We start from the raw sequence: 18,949 nt of genomic DNA, 5'->3' as shown, positions 1-18,949 counted from the left end.
CGTCGCCGATGACAAGCTCGTCATACGCGACAGAGACAGAAGGCACGTTCGGGGAGACGCTATTAGCGCTAACAGCGTCGTTCTATCTTTGTCCCACTATTAATGAGTAATAAAGATAGAATGACACTCCGCCCACAGAAGTAACGTATTTGAAGGATGATAATTTTCGCGGGCGAATCGTGAGCGCTCCGTGCGAAACATACTTCCGGCTTCCGACGCGGGACAGTCGGGAGGCGGGAGGCGGGAGGCGGGACGCGGGACGCGGGACGCGGGTTGGGCGCATTTCGTTCTGCGCTAGCGCAGAACGTGGTGTGATAATTATCGTCATCGCCGCGGCTGCCGTCTCGCCCGTCCCCGTCGCCGACGCCATCGCCATCGCCGTCGCCGTCGCCGTCGTTGTCGCTGTCGCTGTCGCCGTCGCCGTCGCGCCGCAAAGGATGCGATGACTGTCAACGCGGAAATCGGCAACCTTGTATCGCCATATTGTTTGCGCGCACGTTGCTGGCGTACCAGTGCCGATAATATCGTGATACGGCGAGTATCGAGTGGACTGAAGGAAAACGTGTTGACTAAAGGTAAATATCGATGGTTGGCGCGAGACGACTGACAATAAATGAGAGACGACATTGCGTCCCGTGTCCCGTGTCCCGTGTCGCGTGTCGCGTGTCACAATTAGGAAGGGAGACGCACGCCTTTATTACGTGTGAGAACAGGCGCGAGCGAAACATCATTGCACATCGGAGATCGGAGGCTCCATTACATTCGAAGTTTGGATCTCGAAGCATATACGAATATACATATATATGTATCTGTGTATATATATATATATATATATATATATATATATATATATATATATATATATATATATATACACACACACATACACGCACGATAGAAACGCGTAAAGCCAATTAAAACGCGAATCGATCGCGTTTCTTTCTTTACATCTGCATAGTTGGCCGCGTGTTAGGCTGTGCGTGTTACGGCTCACTTCACGACTCGCTTTACCGACCCGGACCCGATATCCGATATCCGATATCCGATATACCGTTGCGCGTTGCGCCCGTTGGAATTCGGATCATACGTTCCCGGTGACGTCATCGGGATGGTCCGATGAGCTAGTTTCGCCGCTCGACGCTCCACTCGCGCAATTTCGCGACCCGCGACTCTGTCCAAACGGAATATTCTTTCCCTCTCTCCCCCCCCCCTCCCCCCTGAAGAAAGAAAGAAAGAAAGAAAGAAAGAAATCGTCGAGAAAAGTGATTGCCAAGTGTCACGGTCACGGGTGGTGAGTGTGGTGAGTGGTGAGTGGTGAGTTTCGAATTTCGAATTTCGATAGGGACAAGGCCTGTCTTTCGGCTTCTTTTCGAGTCTTTTCTTTTCCTTTTTCTTTTCCGCATTTTCGGCTGTGCCGCGCACCCATTTCTGTACCAAGTCGTTTCTCGTCGCCGTAAGTATTTCCATCGACCCTTCTTTCCTTTCCCCTCTCCCTTTCTCTCCCGTTCACAGATCCACATCCGCCCACCCTCCCTCGCTCTCTCTCTCTCTCTCTCTCTCTTTCTCTCGCTGGTTGACTTTTGCCGCACAAGCGCTTTGACAGGACATATCTACAACAGAGATGATTCTTTTATACAATATACGACCATGTGTATTTGTAACGCGTTTGTAATTGTCATATTTCTGTTTTTGACGTCGAGAAACGAGATCGAAACGAAATGGTTTGCCATCGTAAACTTAACTCGCATCCAACGATGGTTAGGTTATCCAGCCGACGATGCGGTCTATAAAAATATTCGTGGACGCGCGCAACTCCTCCCTTTGCTTTCGAAAGCTTCGACGAGAGGAATCGATGTATGTGTTTGCGTGCATATATATATGTATATAGAGCTATTTATATAGATTTCTGCACTATTGAAACAAATTCGCTTTCGTTTAGTTGCAATTTATTATTAATTGCGTGTTGCGTGTCAAATTAAAAAATAAATAACCAATTAGAAAAGTTGAAACATTCGAGTATAATAATTATGAAAAACTTTAAATTGTAAAAGTCTCTCGGTTTGTTCCATTTATTTAATATTCATATTGAAGCAAGACCCGCGAGGATGATACTTGCGCTTTTCATCGCGATACTTATTCTTTATGATAATCCGTATTGTTTTATGTATCTTGAAACATCTGCTCATTCGCTTCGAGATGACGAGGCGCGATTTTTCTCGTTACGAAGCAAAAGTACTGCATATTAATCTTGCAATGAGATTCTTTCGATATATTATAACTCTTATCAGCTCGACCATCATTTTGATTTAGCTGTAAATACCCTTTACATATTATCCTTTCGAGAGATTCTCTGCTCGAAAAGTGCAGAGATATATAAAAAAAAAAAAAGGTAAAGATATTTTACATTTGCAAAATATTGTCGCAAACTATCAGGCGTACTTGACTTAAATTGTAGGTTTTTTTTCCCCCTAAATATATATATATATATATATATATAGAGATGAAGCTATTTCTATGAGTTTTGACCTAATTTTGAGACGCCGATGAGAGTCGACTGTGCATCACGCGCTCGTTGCACCAAAAAAAAAGAAAAAAAAAAAAGATTGAAAAATAAGTATAAACGTTCTCATGTTTATGTGCAACATGTGCGCGGAAATATTTTACTACCATTTTCCATCGCATTCGTGTCTTTGGCGAAAGTTGAAATATCGATCAGTCGCTTCTCCATAGCATACTCGATGAAACCTTAAGGTCGTCGGTATACATGTACCGATATCTATCAATCCTGTGTATACGCAAATCGTACATCGTTTTTAGTATATGTGAGTGTTATCACTATCAAATAATTAATTTCCTGTTCTTTTATAGAAACGTTGCATCTGGAACGAGATTCCATGTGTGTCGATATGATAATTTTTAATAACTCGTGTTCTTATTTGACATTTGCACTTGAGATAATTCTTGAAGAAGCGTGACTAAATACGTATACACGTAATTACGGTACTCTTGCGCTACTTTTTTTTTTTTTTTAACCTTACTTGGTTAAATGTCGGTTAAATAAATAAACGTGGCGGAAGATAATTTGCTGTCAAATTAATTAACGACCGAGCCGAGCAAAGAAACCCACGCGTTATGTCATAATTCACGTGTTACATCTTGTCTAAGTTAATCAAATTGTCTATCTGCCTCCACAGAATTCGCTAACGTATATATACGTCATTCCTTACTTATTACACGATACGTTAATGCTGTTGTATTATAATAACATTAAATGATGTAAATATAATTTACACACAGAAGAATAACGTATTATAATAAATCTAAATATTAATAATGAGATACGTTGTGTATGTGTGTGTGATGAACGTAAATGGTCGCGTATTGTTTGTCAGGGACATTATCTCGATTCTATAATTATTATCGTAAGTGGTTGAAAGGACCTTTGAGAGTGTTTATCGTGATTGAAATATAAATAAACCTTTGCTCGCGTTTACTTCTTTCTGTAAAACGTAATATGTTATTATAACATTGTTATTATATATTGGCGAAAAATAAATCCGTCATATGATAAGTAGTCAAGTACGAGACGTCGTTGTCTCGTGAAAAGATGAGAAAAGAAAATTTCGGCTCTCGAAATTGCCTGAAATTAAAATTTGTTTAATATCGTATTCGTTTAGTATCGTATATTTATATATGCATATACATAACACGTAACAGTATTGACCAAAGACAGAGCGCGTATATATTCTAACAAGTTTGTATCGTAAAATTGATTACATTATTTTTATTCGACTATCCTTTATACGGTTATGTAATGGTATTATCGATTCTATCGTTGCTGGAAACACTCGTACTGACGAGTATCCAGCAAAATATCTAATTTGCTGCAAAAGTTACAGTTGCTTATGTATATATACATATACATATACATATACATACATGTATACCGAGAATCTGTTCGAGATTTAAATATAAATATATTTTCATTTTTTCAACAACGAGTTGTTTAGATTTCAGTGCAGTTCTTTGATTCATTCCTTTTTTCATATTCAGATTGTTTTTTATATCTATAATTGTAATACATTGTCGAGTTTTCGATGAATTTCATTCATCACATTCGATAGATCGAAAAACATTATTATTTTTATAGTTACTGAAACATGGCGCCTATATCGCTGTTGAAACCATAATAATTTTTATGGTATGTAGTTTGATTTTGTCATGTGTTTAACCAAGTGTCTGTTGTTGTATCACTTTGCGCGATATCAAAAAGTCAACAAGATAGATCCAGAGATACTAAGAAATGAATGTTCTCTCGTATTGTTCTATGATTGTTACATTATATACCTTGTACCTTGTTTTACATATCAAATCGTTTACGTGCGTCGGGAGTATTTTTATTTTTATTTTCAAGATTGAGTGCAAAATCGTGCCACTTGAGCAATGTAAGAGTCACATAGCTTTGTAACAAAATCCGAAACGTCGGTTTATATTGGATTCCGGCCTTCTACTGCGCATCGGACTCTCTGGTGAAAAGTGGGCCGGTTGCCAAATCACTCGGCGAAAAATTCACGGCGTCAAATCTGCGATCTATCGATGCCGAGCACTTTTTCGTTTTCTTCCATCTCCTCGCTCGATCATTACGACGATTATTTATAGCGAATAATAATCTCTTTGCAGTCTTTTTTACAATCGAGAAATATGTATATATGTAACTTGTCACCTCGAAAATCACAAATTTATCTATATAGTACATATTATTCAGCGACAACGCGATCAGCTTTGGATGGATCGTTCTGCAATCTTTGGACGTTTTCTTAAATGGTAAAGCAAAATACTTCAGGATCACGGTCGAATAAAACGAGGTCAAATTGAGTAAAACTCGAATTAAATAATTAATGTGCATCAAAATGACAATATTTCTCCTCCTTTTATGTCGCTTATAATTAGATGATAATAATATCAAATATACATTATTAATACCACGTGCGCGCGCGCGTGTGTATACCGATGAATATTAAAATTGACAATCTGACACACATAGGCAATTATCAAATTTCTTTTGGATCAAAGCGCTCTCAAGACAAGACAGCACGTGGAACGCTTAATCCTTCAAACGCTGATGTGTATGTATGTATGTATGTATGTATATGTGCGTGCGTGTGTGTGTGTGTGTGTGTGTAGGTGGGTGGATGGATGTGTGCGCGCGTGCGTATTTCGAAATGACGAAAAAAGAAAAAAATAAAACTGATATTTTATTAATAAAATATTACGCTTTATTTTTTAGAGTTCGCGTGAGAATAGTGTGCAGTAAAATGAATTTCAGGCACTCGACGGAGAAACTCGGAGAACTCGAGAAGATTGGCGAGTCGCGACACGCAATGTCGTATCATCGCGGCGGGCAGACGGGCGCCGTAGCGGTGTCGTACAGCACAAGTCCAATGCCGCATTCGCCCAACCGGAGATACTCGAGCGGCACCAGCAGCGGCAGTACCACCACATCCGGTATCGGCAGCACAACGTCCAAGTTCAATACTTATCGTTCCACCGGCGCCGGTTCCTCGCTCCTCGACCGACCCACTACCAGCTTCTACACGCCGTCCTCGGCGGGCCTGCATTCTAGTTACATCTCTTCGGAATACAGACGCTCATATTGCCCCCCGGGAAGGTTGGTATTTATATATTCATGAATACAATCAAATCTGTATTATAGGCAACGGCCGATTATCGCGAAATCGCGACGATAAACTTTCACGCGTGTGTGTTATTATCTCGTTTAATCTTTTTTTTTTTTTCTCTCTCTCTCTCCTTTCTTTGGTAAAATAGTATATTATATCATTTTTACAAAATTCGAGAAGGCAAAATTTGTTCAACTTGTTTTAATGTTAATTTCAATGAAATGAAATACACGTGTAAATAGCACGTGTATAATTCTTGGCTTGTTACCTATATTGTTAGTTAGGCAGATGTAGAATATTTATCGGACAAATAAACAAAGTAGAATTGTCAGTTCGATAAATGGAGCATCTTGCAATTACGTATAACAGAAATGTCGGAAATGTAGGAAAACTGCAATATAATTGTGCTAAAACCAACATGGCAATGTATTAACTCACACTGTATCCGCAAATGCCGTAAAATGTTAAATTACAATGTGATAAAATGTGTTTACATAATTGATCGCCTCTGCAGCTTCTTTTCGTCGGCTTCTATCGGCACGAGCATCCGCAGGAACTATTCGTCCGAGTACAGTCGGTTCAACTGCTCACCCGCAAGGTGAGCAATCTCCGACGTAGGCTTTTTAGAGGGGTTGACGATTGCGAAACATTTTTCTCACGATGCAGATGGAATCGATAGTTCACATGTCTATACAACATTCATACAATACTCACGTGTATTAAATGGCTTACACCTTTATGATTTAAGAAAGAGAAAGGGAAAGAGAGAAATAATTTTCTAAAAATTATATGCTAAATTTTAATATCGTTTTATACTCTTTTAATAATACGTAGTTATATTTTTTAATGACAACGTGTGATAGGTAGCTATCTAATAGACTATCAACGCCTAAAGTTTAGTCACTTGCTTTTATTCGCTGTTGTTTGTTATAATTCAAATTACAAAGACGGCGCGATACATTCCCATTCGTGTATGTGATTTAGGTAAAGGTCAATCGTAAGTAGGTTGCGCGCCAAGTTCGCTGCCTGTTATTCGGATAACTTTATCTCTCTATGAAACAAAAAGTAACTTTTATAAAGCATCATTCGCGGCTATTATCGAGGAAGCGCGTAGTCATATTTATCGATTTTAAATAAGCACACTCGCGCTATGAAGTGATGTCGTGGACCTTGACCTTACAAGATTGCAGATTCAGGGTGTATGTGTGTTTGCTTTTTAAAAAATACCTTTACACTGATTTTTCCTTCGGGCTATCATGATTGAGTTACTCTTTGACGACAACGTTTTACTCTAGAGTCGCAGATGGCACGTTTCCCCGAGAGTATATTTAAATATCTAGTATGCAAAAAAGAAAAAAAAAGAAAAAAAAAAGCATACGCTTCGACGTATATTCTGTCGCATATCTTTTTTAAACGATATCACTGATTTAGTGTATAATATCAATATCGACAAAATAGAGTAGTTTCGTTTGACAGCAAAAACATTTATTTCTCTCTCTCTCTCTCTCTCTCTATATATATATATATATATATATATATATATATATATATATCTGGAGCGTGCACGTGCCAGTCTCTCTCTCTCTCTCTCTCTCTCTCTCTCTCTCTCTCTCTCTCTCTCTCTCTCCCCTCCCCCTTTCTCTCTCTCTCTCTCTCTCTCTCTCTCTCTCTCTCTCTCTCTCTCTCTCCATCGAAGAATGAGTCTATACTCTCGCGTATAACGCAATTGCGGAGAGTGTAGGAGAGTAGGCAGGCTTTGGCCGCAGGCCCAGTCTGACGAAAAACACGACGACCGCAATATATCGTTACATACATCTCGGATGAGACATGATGTCGATTTTGCAGGTCAGTCTCGTCGTCGTCGTCGTACGGCGAAACGGGTAGCGGCGCTGCGACAAGCATCGTTAACGGCACCAGTAGCGGCAGATACGTCCCCTCAACGTCAAGCGCCTCGAGCTCATCGTCTTCGAGAGAGCGCAGCAACGTCGATGCGGCCGATATTATCAGCAGGTATTCGCCAGCCAGTTACGTGCCGAATATTCAACGTCAGCAACAAAGTAGCACGAGTAGCGGCAGCGCGCATCACTGGAGGCACCGTTCGACGCCGTCATCTTTAAGCGAGTTGTTTGGTGGCGACGAGCGCGAAGTAGAGCGCAGAGATCTACGTCCAGAGTCTTCGCTCTCCTCGTCGTCCTCTTCCTCCTCTACCGCCGTCGCCGCCGCCGCCGCTGCCGCAGCAGCAGCCACCGGCGCGGTTGGTCTATGGTCGAAATCCAACAAGAGAAGACCTGTATCTACAAACAGCACAGTGCTCGCCATAGCCGCCGGACATGCACGCGCGGACAGCGACGCGTCTCTTGCCGAGGTAACAACCATTATCGACGACGATCACATTACGCGTAAACTAAACGACGACGACGACGACAACCACGACGACGATACCAAAGACATTAACGACGATCGGCATAACAACAACGGCAACATCAGCAACAACAGGCAAGACAGCAACGACGAGGATATCGCGTGCGGATACGGTGTTAACAACAACGACAACAACGACAACGACGACAACGACGAGGACGAGGACAACGACGACGATAACAACGACCACGACGACGACGACGACGACGACGACGATAATCTCAACAATCATCGCTTTCACCAACAGCGCCGCCACCGATCGGACGAGGTCTCGCCTGCTAAGCATAATCTTCTTTCTCTCGCCGCCCCCGCTGGTGGTAGTGCTAGTGGTTTGATTAGTGATGTTAGTAGCCTTGATTTGTTAATTAACCACGCGACTAATACTCGTAACGAACTGCTGATCAATAACAACGCTCAGAACAAGGTGACAGGAGGGGAGAAAGAAGAAGACGAGATTGCGACGAGCAACAAGGTAACACGTGGTGCCGACAATGTTCCGTCGATTGTCACGTTTCTGCAAAATAATTGCATCAACGACCGAGACATTTCCGAAGATGGAGGAGGCGAGGATGAAAGGAACGATAGCTCGGGCGGTTTTGGCGGAGCGCCGCCGATAGACAGCGTAGCCGGTAGACCGTCCGTTACGCACGGCGATGATCCATCCGTTCCTTCGACGTCAAGGAGAACGGATCAGTCTGCTCTTTTCTCGAGTACTGCCCACCAGACATCGTCACCGACAAATCCATCTACGGCACATCAGAGTATTTACCGCGGTGTCAACGAGCAATACGTGAGTGTATTTATAAATACGTTTCGGTCTGGTGCGGCATAGATTATATCCGCGTACACCCATACCCACCGTATATATATTTGATTTTTAATATATAGCTTTTAATAATTGACATTTTTTTGTATCTTAATTTCCGTAAGTCAGTCGTTTACTATGTTGTATCGTTGCTCTAATGTTTCAATTCAAAATCTGGAATTAATAATTACACAACCACAAATCTTACGGCAATCTTATAGTTAGTATGAAAACGTGAGTATAATACACATGTTAGATCTAATCAATCGATTAAGATGCAATCGAGTAAACGTGATAAAACGATATCGAGTATAAATAGATTTTCATATAGATGCTTCATATATATATATATATATATTATATATTCTTTTATGCGGAAGTCATATCTAAGTCATATGTATGGAATCGCATTAATAATGCTCACAAAAAGTGTATATATTGAAAGTTATGTCGATTCGCAATCCAAAGTGTCTGTATAGAGTTGTAAATAATCCATAGAAAGATTCTGCGTTACGATTTTTGATTGAGGATTTTCTTCTTCGATACATTTGTCGATAAATAGATTGAATCCTGTTTTGACATCCAGTGTCAAGAGAGAAGAATTACGCTGCTTTTCACAACGCGATTCATTTACCTCCCGCCCATCTCTATTACGAAATCTCTTTGCCCTTCGCTGTCTTTCCAACTAGAGTCTCTTCGAAGTTAGTCGCGGGCGTCACTGCGTCTTATTAATAGCTTAGAGCTCTTTCTCTCTTCTTCTCGAGCTCCTTGGAGATAGAGGCACCAACTACAGACTCGTCCTACTAGTATTTCGCGGTAATCTACGACTTCTCTTTTCAGAGTTTGCACGTTTCTTTCTGCAAAGATTCTTCCATATCTAATCTAGAATGTATCAATTTAATAATCGTGATCGTGAAAGTGAAACAATCGTATTTGCGTTTCTAGCTTATAAACTGTTTATATGTAACTGTTTCTATTAATGGAGTTTGTGCGAGTTGTCTGTTGCATTTAAAAAAAATCGACAAATTTCTCATTGTGTTTGACTGCACAAAATAATATTTGTGAACAAATGTAACAATTTTTATCCCGCGAAAATAATATAAGATAACAATGGTCGTTGTGTATATATATATGTACGCGAATATAAATGATGTAGCATTTATAATTAACATGCTTTGACAAGCGTGACGGATGTGTATGAATCATCATTCGTTTATTTAAACGCACGCGTGAAGCATTGCGTGCGATGTAAAGGAAAACATTTTGATGGTATAATTGTGAAATTGTTGGAAATACTATTATTTATAATTTGGAAATCGCGTGGCCAATCATATAAACTGGCTCATACCCAAGTGATAGGATGGGCTTTGTGGTGTCTGTGGACAGTGATAAGTCTCGTGTCCGCTTATGCCTTTTTCCTCGGCATCGCGACACCTTTGATGTGTTACAAGCGTATTTCGACTAGAATTAATTCGATACGCGTCGATAATTCGGCGATAATTCCGCTCCGCTTCACTTTGCATACTGTTCAAACTTCTTCATTCGTTTCACATTCACAGGTGAGTACCGCGAGGGATTGCATAAATATTTTTCTGCATTTTTCTGCCGACTGAATGGCTTGTGTTTGTACAAACTAAAGACAAGGATAACGTTATGACACTTTTCCATCCCGTTTCTAAATGTACATGTGTATTTTAATAAATATACATAGCAATGTCCGTGTATACTTGTACGTACGTCTAACAACATGTTGCAAATCTAATTCGCGCATTTTTATGTTTTTACTTTTTGTTTGTGTAACACAAGTTTTGTTTGCTGTCCCACTCAAGCCTGTTCTCGTCAAGATGTATCAACAATATTTCATCGATATCAGAATAATAAATAAAAGATTAAATATTTTATAAAAAAAAAAAAAGAACAATTCTTTTTCTATTAAAAAAAATATATATAAAAAAAGACCATATTAACGATATATAGACTACCTATGCGGCGTCTCCTCATTTAATTCAATTAACAACGGTTAACATAGAGCAACTTACTCGCGTAAATAACAGTGCTTTGATAATTTTCAGGAAGGAAACCCGACTAATAGATCAGCACGTAATCGTCTGCAAGCTTCGCGCGATGAACGATGTGGTCTAAACGGCTTACGGAATATTGGAAATACAGTGAGTATATATCTTAGGAAATATGGTTTCTCTCTCTCTCTCTCTCTCTCTCTCTCTCTCTCTCTGTCTCTCTCTCTCACACACACACCTTGGCCGCTACATACATTTTTAATACATATAATCGTTTTAGTGTTTCATGAACAGCGTGATCCAGTGTTTAAGCAACACGAGACCTCTGTTGGAGTATTTGCTGAACGAACAATATCTGGCCGACATCAATACTACTACGTCCAGCATGAAAGGTGCTCTGATCAAAGCATTCAGCCAAGTGATCCACGAATTGTGGGAGGTGGGCGGTGATCACGTGGTAAACACGACCGCGCTCAAGTCTCAGATACAGAGATTCGCGCCGCGTTTTATGGGTTACAGTCAACAGGACGCTCAAGAGTTTCTCAGATACTTGCTGGAGGGTTTGCACGAAGATGTCAACAGAGTCACCACAAAGCTACCACCCATACACGGAGATATACCCGATAGTTATACGTATGTATACCATCGTTTATATATATATATATATATATATATATATATATATATATATATATATATATATATATATATGTTTGATTTGCAACAAAACTTGAGATTACTATTATTTATTTTATATGCAGGGATATGCAAAAAGCGGTAGAGAGTTGGAAGCGTTATCTTCGAAGCGAAGACAGTATGATAGTCGATGTTTTCGTCGGGCAGTTACGTTCGTCTTTACATTGCACTTCTTGCGATCACGTATCGGTCACGCTCGACCCGTTCTGGGATTTAAGTTTGCCAATACCAGGCAGGAGCGGTACGGTAAAGCTAAGTCAATGCTTGGAACATTTTACTCGGGAGGAGGTGTTGGACGGCGATGAAAAACCAACATGTTCCAAATGTCAAATGAGAAGAAAATGTACCAAGAGCTTCAGCATACAGAAATTCCCGAAAATTTTGGTAATTCGTATCCTTTCTTTAAATTGATGTATAATGTACAGTGTACATATATGTATACCGTACATTATGTATATATAGCCGCTTTTACATCTATATAATTGACGTTATATCAAAGAGACGGAGAAAAAGAAAGGGAAAAAAATATGAATGCAGTTTTATTATTAGTATAGGTAAGGGTAATATAGCCCATTATATATATATAAAATAGGTGGACGATGATGAAAATGGATATTTTTCTTAATATTCTATCCATTAGATTTGAAACGTTTCTCTCCGATGGAACGTTTTCGCGGCAAGCTGAACGTGATGGTGGACTTTCCGTTGACGGGTTTAGATCTCAGTGCCTTTGCCGCCCCGAGAGTTCCGGGCTGTACATACAATCTGTACGGAGTCGCGAATCACTCGGGTACGACATACTCTGGTCATTATACCGCGTACTGTAAGCATCCGTACTCGGGAGAATGGCACGAGTATAACGACAGCCGAGTGTCCGTTGTGTCTGCACGATCAGTCGTTTCCAGTGAAGCCTATGTACTGTTTTACGAACAACAGCCTCATAGTTCTCACTTGTAACCTCACGCCATGCCTAGAGAGTAAACACAACCATCTTGCCTCTCTTGATACCTCAACTCAGCCTAGTAAAAACTCTGTCTTCTGACATATTAAAAAGCGACTAATTATTTAAACGCAGGGTTTATATAATTCCCTTGTAAGAAAGTTCATCGTGACCTTGTTGGCGATAATGTCCGTGTCTCTTCCTACACAATATGTTTTTGAATTTAACACTGTACAACGTCCCCTTGCGTAACAAGATTACGGGATCGATAATTCATGATATAATTAATAATTATACATGCTTGATAATACGCGCTTGACACGGAAAATTATTTCCACACGTCGATCAAGTTTAATCTATATGAAATTATTTATTCCTTCCTTTTTTTTTTTTTTTTTTTTTTATGTAAGAAAAAAAATGTGTTTTTACATTACATTGAGATAATTTACATTGCAATCATTTTGTGAAATAGGACAATATTATTTTTTTTTTATTTTATTTATTTAATCGCATGTAGGACTGCAAAGCACTGTTTCAATTTGCAAGAGAATAAAGAGGTATGATAAAAACTAAGTCGCCAAAGATTATACACATATAGTGCTTCAGATGTCTAGTTACTTTTGAATAGACACATATATATATATATATATATATATATATATATATATATATATATATATATATATGAATAAAATACATCTACTTTTCATTAAACACATTGTGGCGCGACATACTGCTATTTTACTTTTGTAAAATATTTTGTTTAATATAACCACAAGATACACAAAAGCTATTTATTATAATTTATGGGAAAAGAGAAAATAAAATAATATATTCGATAATTGACAAATATATATTATACATATTATATATGCTAATAAAAATAACAGATTACGGGGAAAAAATTTATTAACGAATGTATTGTATAAACTTGTGAAAGATGAGAGAGAAGAAAAAAAGTACTGTATTTTCTGATCAAATGCAAAAGTGCACGACTAAAACGCGTCATTTATCAAAATTCCTTCTGCCGATTGCGGTCAACCTTCGATGTATTCCGAGCGCAAGATACGCGTGGCGTGTTCGCTTTCGATTCGATCAATTCGCAAAGGCACATTCCTGCTCTATCGTATAGATGGCGGCAGCGGTCTTTCGCTCGATTTTTTTAGCGAGATATCTGTTTACACGTGATAGAACCTACGCTATACGTACAAAAAGACGTGACTTGTAACCTGCCGGGTTTTTTTTTTCTAACATCCTTGCTACTCTCGAAACGCTCGATCGTGATTTTCGAACGAAGCAAACGATTCGCGGCAAACTGACAGAATTGCAATAAATACATGCGCACGCGTGCAATGTGCATACACACAGCCACGTTTATCGACGAAAGCGGGAACGGGAGCGGGAGCGGGCAGTCGGCCGCGCAACCGAATCAGCCGGAGTCGACGATCGACGTACTACCGCCTACCGCCGCCGCCGTCAGCCGTCACCGCCATCACCATCGTACCACCACCACTACCATCGTACCACCACCACCACCACCACCACCACCATTACCACCATTACAATCACCGCCACCGCCACTATCGCCACTCGCCACTCGCCACTACCACCACCACCGCCACCACCACCACCACCGCCGCCGCCGCCGCCGTCGCCGTCGCAGCCGCTGGTGCGTCCCGTCTCCCGTCGTGTCGCGTCGAACGCGATATTCGCGTAAAGTAAGGTCGTCTCGCCGGCCGCCACCAGAGGGTCACGACCACCCGCGAAAAGTCTCGTGTGCGTCTGTCGTCTCACCGTCGTCTCTCTGCTTTTCCGCGCGACACGCGTGCTACGTCTCTAAAAGTGACACGCGTTCCGCTCGATTTGCAAAAATTCAATGGAACTTTTCTCAAGATGTAACTTCTCTCCCTTTTTTTTTTTTTTTTTTTCTCCCGGACTGCATCACGCGTTGCTTTCTCTCTCTCTCTCTCTCTCTCTCCCTCCCTCTCTCTTTCTCTCTCTCTCTCTCTCTCTCTCTCTCTCTCTCTCACTCTTACACTCTTTTCTCCCTCTCTTTCCGAGAAAGAGAGAGCCAACGTCTTCGTTTAACCCGTTCCGCGATCTCGTCCATCCGTTCTTCCGCACTATACTCCATAATCTCTGTCGTCAAGTGCTCGTAATAGGGCGGAAATCGCGCGTACGGCCGCAATGCAGCCTGTCATCTTTGGTCGACGGACTGATTACGTGTGTCGTATGTCGTGTGTCGTGTGTCGTGTGTCGTGTGTCGTGTGTCGTGTGTCGTGTGTCGTGTGTCGTGTGCCGTGTATCATCTCGAGCGCGCAAATCGGTTAGTGATTCGGTTAGTGGTGGTTCGGTCGTTTTGCGATACGTTACTGGCGGTTCGAGCGAAGGAACGAACGAACGAACGAGCGAGCGAGCGAGCGAGCGAGCGAGCGAACGAACGAGAGAAAGCCTCGTCTCGTCGGGTGTCGGGAGTCGGGTGTATGTGAGGGCAGTGATCTCTCGTCGGAGAGCGGCGACCTGACGACAGTACGAACCAGCCGACGAATGCTCGATAGATATAGAATATATGTACATATATATATATATATATATATATATATATATATATATATATGCGTGTGCGTCGACGTTCGACGTCATTTTTCCTCGCCTGCTCCAACACGCACGACTCCAACCCGCCGATGCAGACCCATGGATGCAGATGAATTTCTCATGATTGAGATGTATCTCGATCTCGTCTTTCGTCGCAGGCTTGTCCCAGTCAACGGAACGATCGTGAATACGAGCGAGATAAAGGTAAAGGTAAAGGAAATTCTCTCGGAGTAAACTCGAGTGTTGGTTGCGCGCTCTAACCGTCGAGAGAGACGGATTGCTTCTTACACTTTATTGTTACACGCGATGCAACGATAACGATGCAATCACGTCGCATTTTCATGTGTGCGTGTGTGCGCGCGCGCGTGCGCGTGTGTGTGTGTGTGTGTGTGTGTGTGTTGAAAAGAAGAGAAATGAAAAACATGTATACATATTTTCAGTATATATATATATATATATATATATATATATATATATTAACCGTGTTTAAAATTTAGATATTCTCTCTTTCTCTCTTTTTTTTTTTTTTTTTTTTTTTTTCAAAGACATGATTGAAAGATTGAGAATCTTAGCAAACCAAAGCAAATCACTCGAGTTTGAATAAATTCTGTGAAATCTAAAAAGATTGTCAATTTCACTCTCTTTGACGTGCAACTTGCTTTTCGTAACTAATTAAAACTTATTCCTTCTCTTGATACATCAATTATCTACATGATGTCAATAATAAATATTTTTTGCACGCGAATAAATCGACATAGTATAATACTGCCTGGATATTCTCGGTCGTAATATCAAAAGAATACAAACGTATTGTACGAGAACTATGGGCGATTTTTTTTTTTAAATATATTAATAACTCTTTAAAAAAATAAAAAGGAAAAAGGAACCGATAATTAATTTATATTTAAAGTTGTGAGCTTTCGTTCTAGTTGCGCAGAATATTATTCGCGTCACTTTTAATTATGCACGTATAGATAAAGACAATACCTTTTGAATTACATACATTATATATGGATTAACGAGAACGTGAATTATGGTGCGTAGATTAGAGTTATAAATTTTGCTGGTACAAATTGCGACTAGGTATATAGTTTGATTTTTTTGTTTGTTTCTACAATAAGGCAATGACCGAGGAATTTATAAAAAATCATGGAAATTTTTTTACTCCGAATGTATATCATTACACTTTTCCATTTCTTACCGTGATATGGAAAGTATATTTGGTCGTTAAGTCGGTCCATATTTGAATTTCATTAGGATATATTATCTATGCAGGCGCCTCCAATGCATCAAGAGTCAATACAATAGAATTTTACGATTCCTACATCAATAAAATACGATAAAATCTGCACAGATTATGAAACGAAGCTTTACTAGCATTTTTCATTTTTAATCAACTATAAAGAAATTGCTAAAAAATCTCATTTAATTTTATTGTATATTTCCATTAAATCAAATATCACCAATATAACGCCACCATTTTGCCGCGTTATTTAGCTTTTCGTTTTGGGCGGAGCCGTTGACCGCAACCGCGAGGAACTTTTCCAGGGTTTAATGGGCCGTCTTACCTGAAAGAGAGCCCCCTTCCGAAACGAATACGTACATCATCTTATATCAAATACAGCCGCATCTCGTGCGGTCTCTGCCAAATTTTGTCGAGTCTTCAGTTTAAGGTTTTACATTCGTTTGTAACGATTTCAAAATCGTTACGTCCATTCGTAACGGCACGGACATACCACGTATCTGAAACCAGTCGACCCTTTCCCTTTGAAAGTTTTTCATCGCGGGCACGCCAGTCCTTTTCATTGGCCGGGACCCAAACGAGAATTTTTCCGACACGACTGTTTGGCCCTGCCCCCTTGGTTGAGCGTTTCCTTTTCGAATGGCGGCACACGATGCACTAAGGCCGATGCCTACGACACTTTCAACGATATGCATCGAGCATTTTTATTTATTAAACCTAAAGATCACCCAAATCATTTTTCTTACATGTCGCGCTAATCCCCAGGGATTACCTACAATTATATATCTTGAGAAAAGAAATTACAAAAATATTTTTTTTATATTTAATTCATTTTATTAAAAATAAATGTAGACATAAGTGTGTAATGTTATATATTTCGTATATATAATCAGGCTTAAATTTTCTGACTATTTCAAGTATTTCCGTCAAGATTGCAACAATTAGTCAATTAAATTAGTCGAACAATCCGTCATTGAAAGAATATATATTTATATGTAGGATTTTTTAGAGAGCCTCGAGAGACGATGGACGATATGGAGTCGATTAATTATATAACGTTTAAATGGTTTGAAAAGATGACATTCTTCCCGTATTTCGCGCAATCCAAGCCTTTCCCTCGCGCGAAAGCCATTCTTCGTCTATGAGCTGTCTAGCCGTGAACGAGGCAGGCGGAGGAAACCTGGCTACTCTATTCCCGTGTACTCCGAGGTTCTTTGCACGAGCACATAGCGTACAGGATGCCACACATACGCACATTCTCTCCTGCACGTACCTATACCTACCTACCTACCTACCTACGTATGTGACGACTACCGATCGTGCAGGTGTGCGATCGCGATTCTTTTCTTCATACGTTGCATATAAATCATTCGAATCCACGAAAGAATCGCCTTCTTCTGCTTAAAGCACGTTTTCACGAAACGCGAACAAACGTACTCTACGCTTTTCCAAAAATGTTTTGTTTTAATGCAAAAATTTTACAAGAATTTTCCACAAAATTCTTGTCCTGGTGGTTATTGGAGTTTAAAAAGTCTTACCTTTTGGTATAACGTGTAATGCGCTTACCTCCTTCCTCTCTCTCTCTCTCTCTCTCTCTCTCTCTTTTTGCACGCTTATATTGTACTGTATAATATTCAATATGCGCGTCCCTACACAACCTTTAAATAATTACGGTATACTTTAAACTAAAATAATTAAGGAGATAACTTACGTGTCTTCAACTCGATTTCGTAAGAGTATGGAATCTTAATAAATAAACGGGAGAAAAAGTTCTTTATGTAATATGGGGAGTATATGTGTGCGCGCGGGTTTTATTCGATCGCGGCAGAAAGGACTCTCGCGCGCGCGTGTGTGTGTGTGTGTGTGTGTGTGTGCGCGTACGTTCCTCTCTCTCTCTCTCTCTCTCTCTCTCTCTCTCTCTCTCTCTCTCTCTCTCTCTCTCTCTCTCTCTGTGTGTGTGTGTGCGTGTGTACCTATACTATATGTATGAGTGCGTGATGCGCGCGCATATATGCACCGGAGGCTGCTTTCTTAATGTCTACGCCTTGTCTATAGGTAACGTGTATCCTACCTCCAATATTTTATTTTACGAAAAGCACACACATTTCGCATATCATAAAATGATTAATTATTATCGATCACGATTACATATTGGTCTAATTGATCGAATAATTAGACATGTGAAGTTTTTATCGGATTGTTTGCTGATTGTGCAAAAATCGAAAGAAGATTCGGATAAATGCATTCTTTCTTTCTTTTCTTTTTCTTTCTTTCTTTCTCTATCCCTCCCTTCCTTCCTCCTTCTCCTTCTCCTCTTTCTCTCTCTCTCTCTCTCTCTCTCTCTCTCTCTCTCTCTTTCTCTCTCTCTCTCTTTCCTCACAATCGTCAACTTGCGCGCGCACATGTGTTTGCTTTCGCAAATATATGCACGCTCAAGAGTTAGAGAGAGAGAGAGAGAGAGAGAGAGAGAGAGAGAGAGAGTGAGAGTGAGAGTGAGAGTGTGTGTGGAGAGATAGAGAAGAAACGAGAGTCCCTTGCGTCCGCGGGGCTTCG

At 40.3% G+C, this 18,949-nt stretch overlaps 1 protein-coding gene across 8 annotated transcripts; it reads left to right on the top strand.

Moving 5' to 3' along the window:
• The first annotated feature begins 276 nt into the window (after positions 1–276).
• On the top strand, positions 277–13,559 carry LOC140673075 (uncharacterized). Of its 8 annotated transcripts, none has more exons than XM_072905712.1 (9): positions 277–575; positions 5,288–5,668; positions 6,193–6,276; positions 7,524–8,043; positions 8,518–8,889; positions 10,959–11,072; positions 11,203–11,555; positions 11,684–12,009; positions 12,259–13,559. In XM_072905712.1, the coding sequence occupies exons 2-9, from the start codon at positions 5,316–5,318 to the stop codon at positions 12,573–12,575; spliced, it is 2,439 nt and encodes an 812-aa protein (XP_072761813.1). In that variant the 5' UTR covers positions 277–575; positions 5,288–5,315; the 3' UTR covers positions 12,576–13,559. The 8 variants fall into 8 exon arrangements, with proteins under 8 accessions (XP_072761813.1, XP_072761810.1, XP_072761809.1 ...); XM_072905709.1 differs by having other exon boundaries at positions 278–575; positions 7,524–8,442; XM_072905708.1 differs by having other exon boundaries at positions 279–575; positions 5,327–5,668; positions 7,524–8,889.
• Positions 13,560–18,949: the final 5,390 nt, after the last annotated feature.

This window comes from Anoplolepis gracilipes, chromosome 14, assembly GCF_047496725.1.
Source record: "Anoplolepis gracilipes chromosome 14, ASM4749672v1, whole genome shotgun sequence".
NCBI lineage: Eukaryota > Metazoa > Arthropoda > Insecta > Hymenoptera > Formicidae > Anoplolepis > Anoplolepis gracilipes.
The sequence above is the reverse complement of the archived record's forward strand: the minus strand, read 5'-3'. Positions and strand labels throughout refer to the sequence as shown.

What these genes read in the sequence shown, in the direction of transcription:
- LOC140673075 (XM_072905706.1), top strand. Translation starts at nt 5,316, where the DNA reads ATGAATTTCAGGCACTCGACGGAGAAACTCGGAGAACTCGAGAAGATT. An exon ending in TCATATTGCCCCCCGGGAAG is followed by an intron (nt 5,669 to 6,192) that starts GTTGGTATTTAT and finishes TCGCCTCTGCAG; the next exon opens with CTTCTTTTCGTCGGCTTCTA. An exon ending in GCGGTGTCAACGAGCAATAC is followed by an intron (nt 8,890 to 10,958) that starts GTGAGTGTATTT and finishes CGTAAATAACAG; the next exon opens with TGCTTTGATAATTTTCAGGA.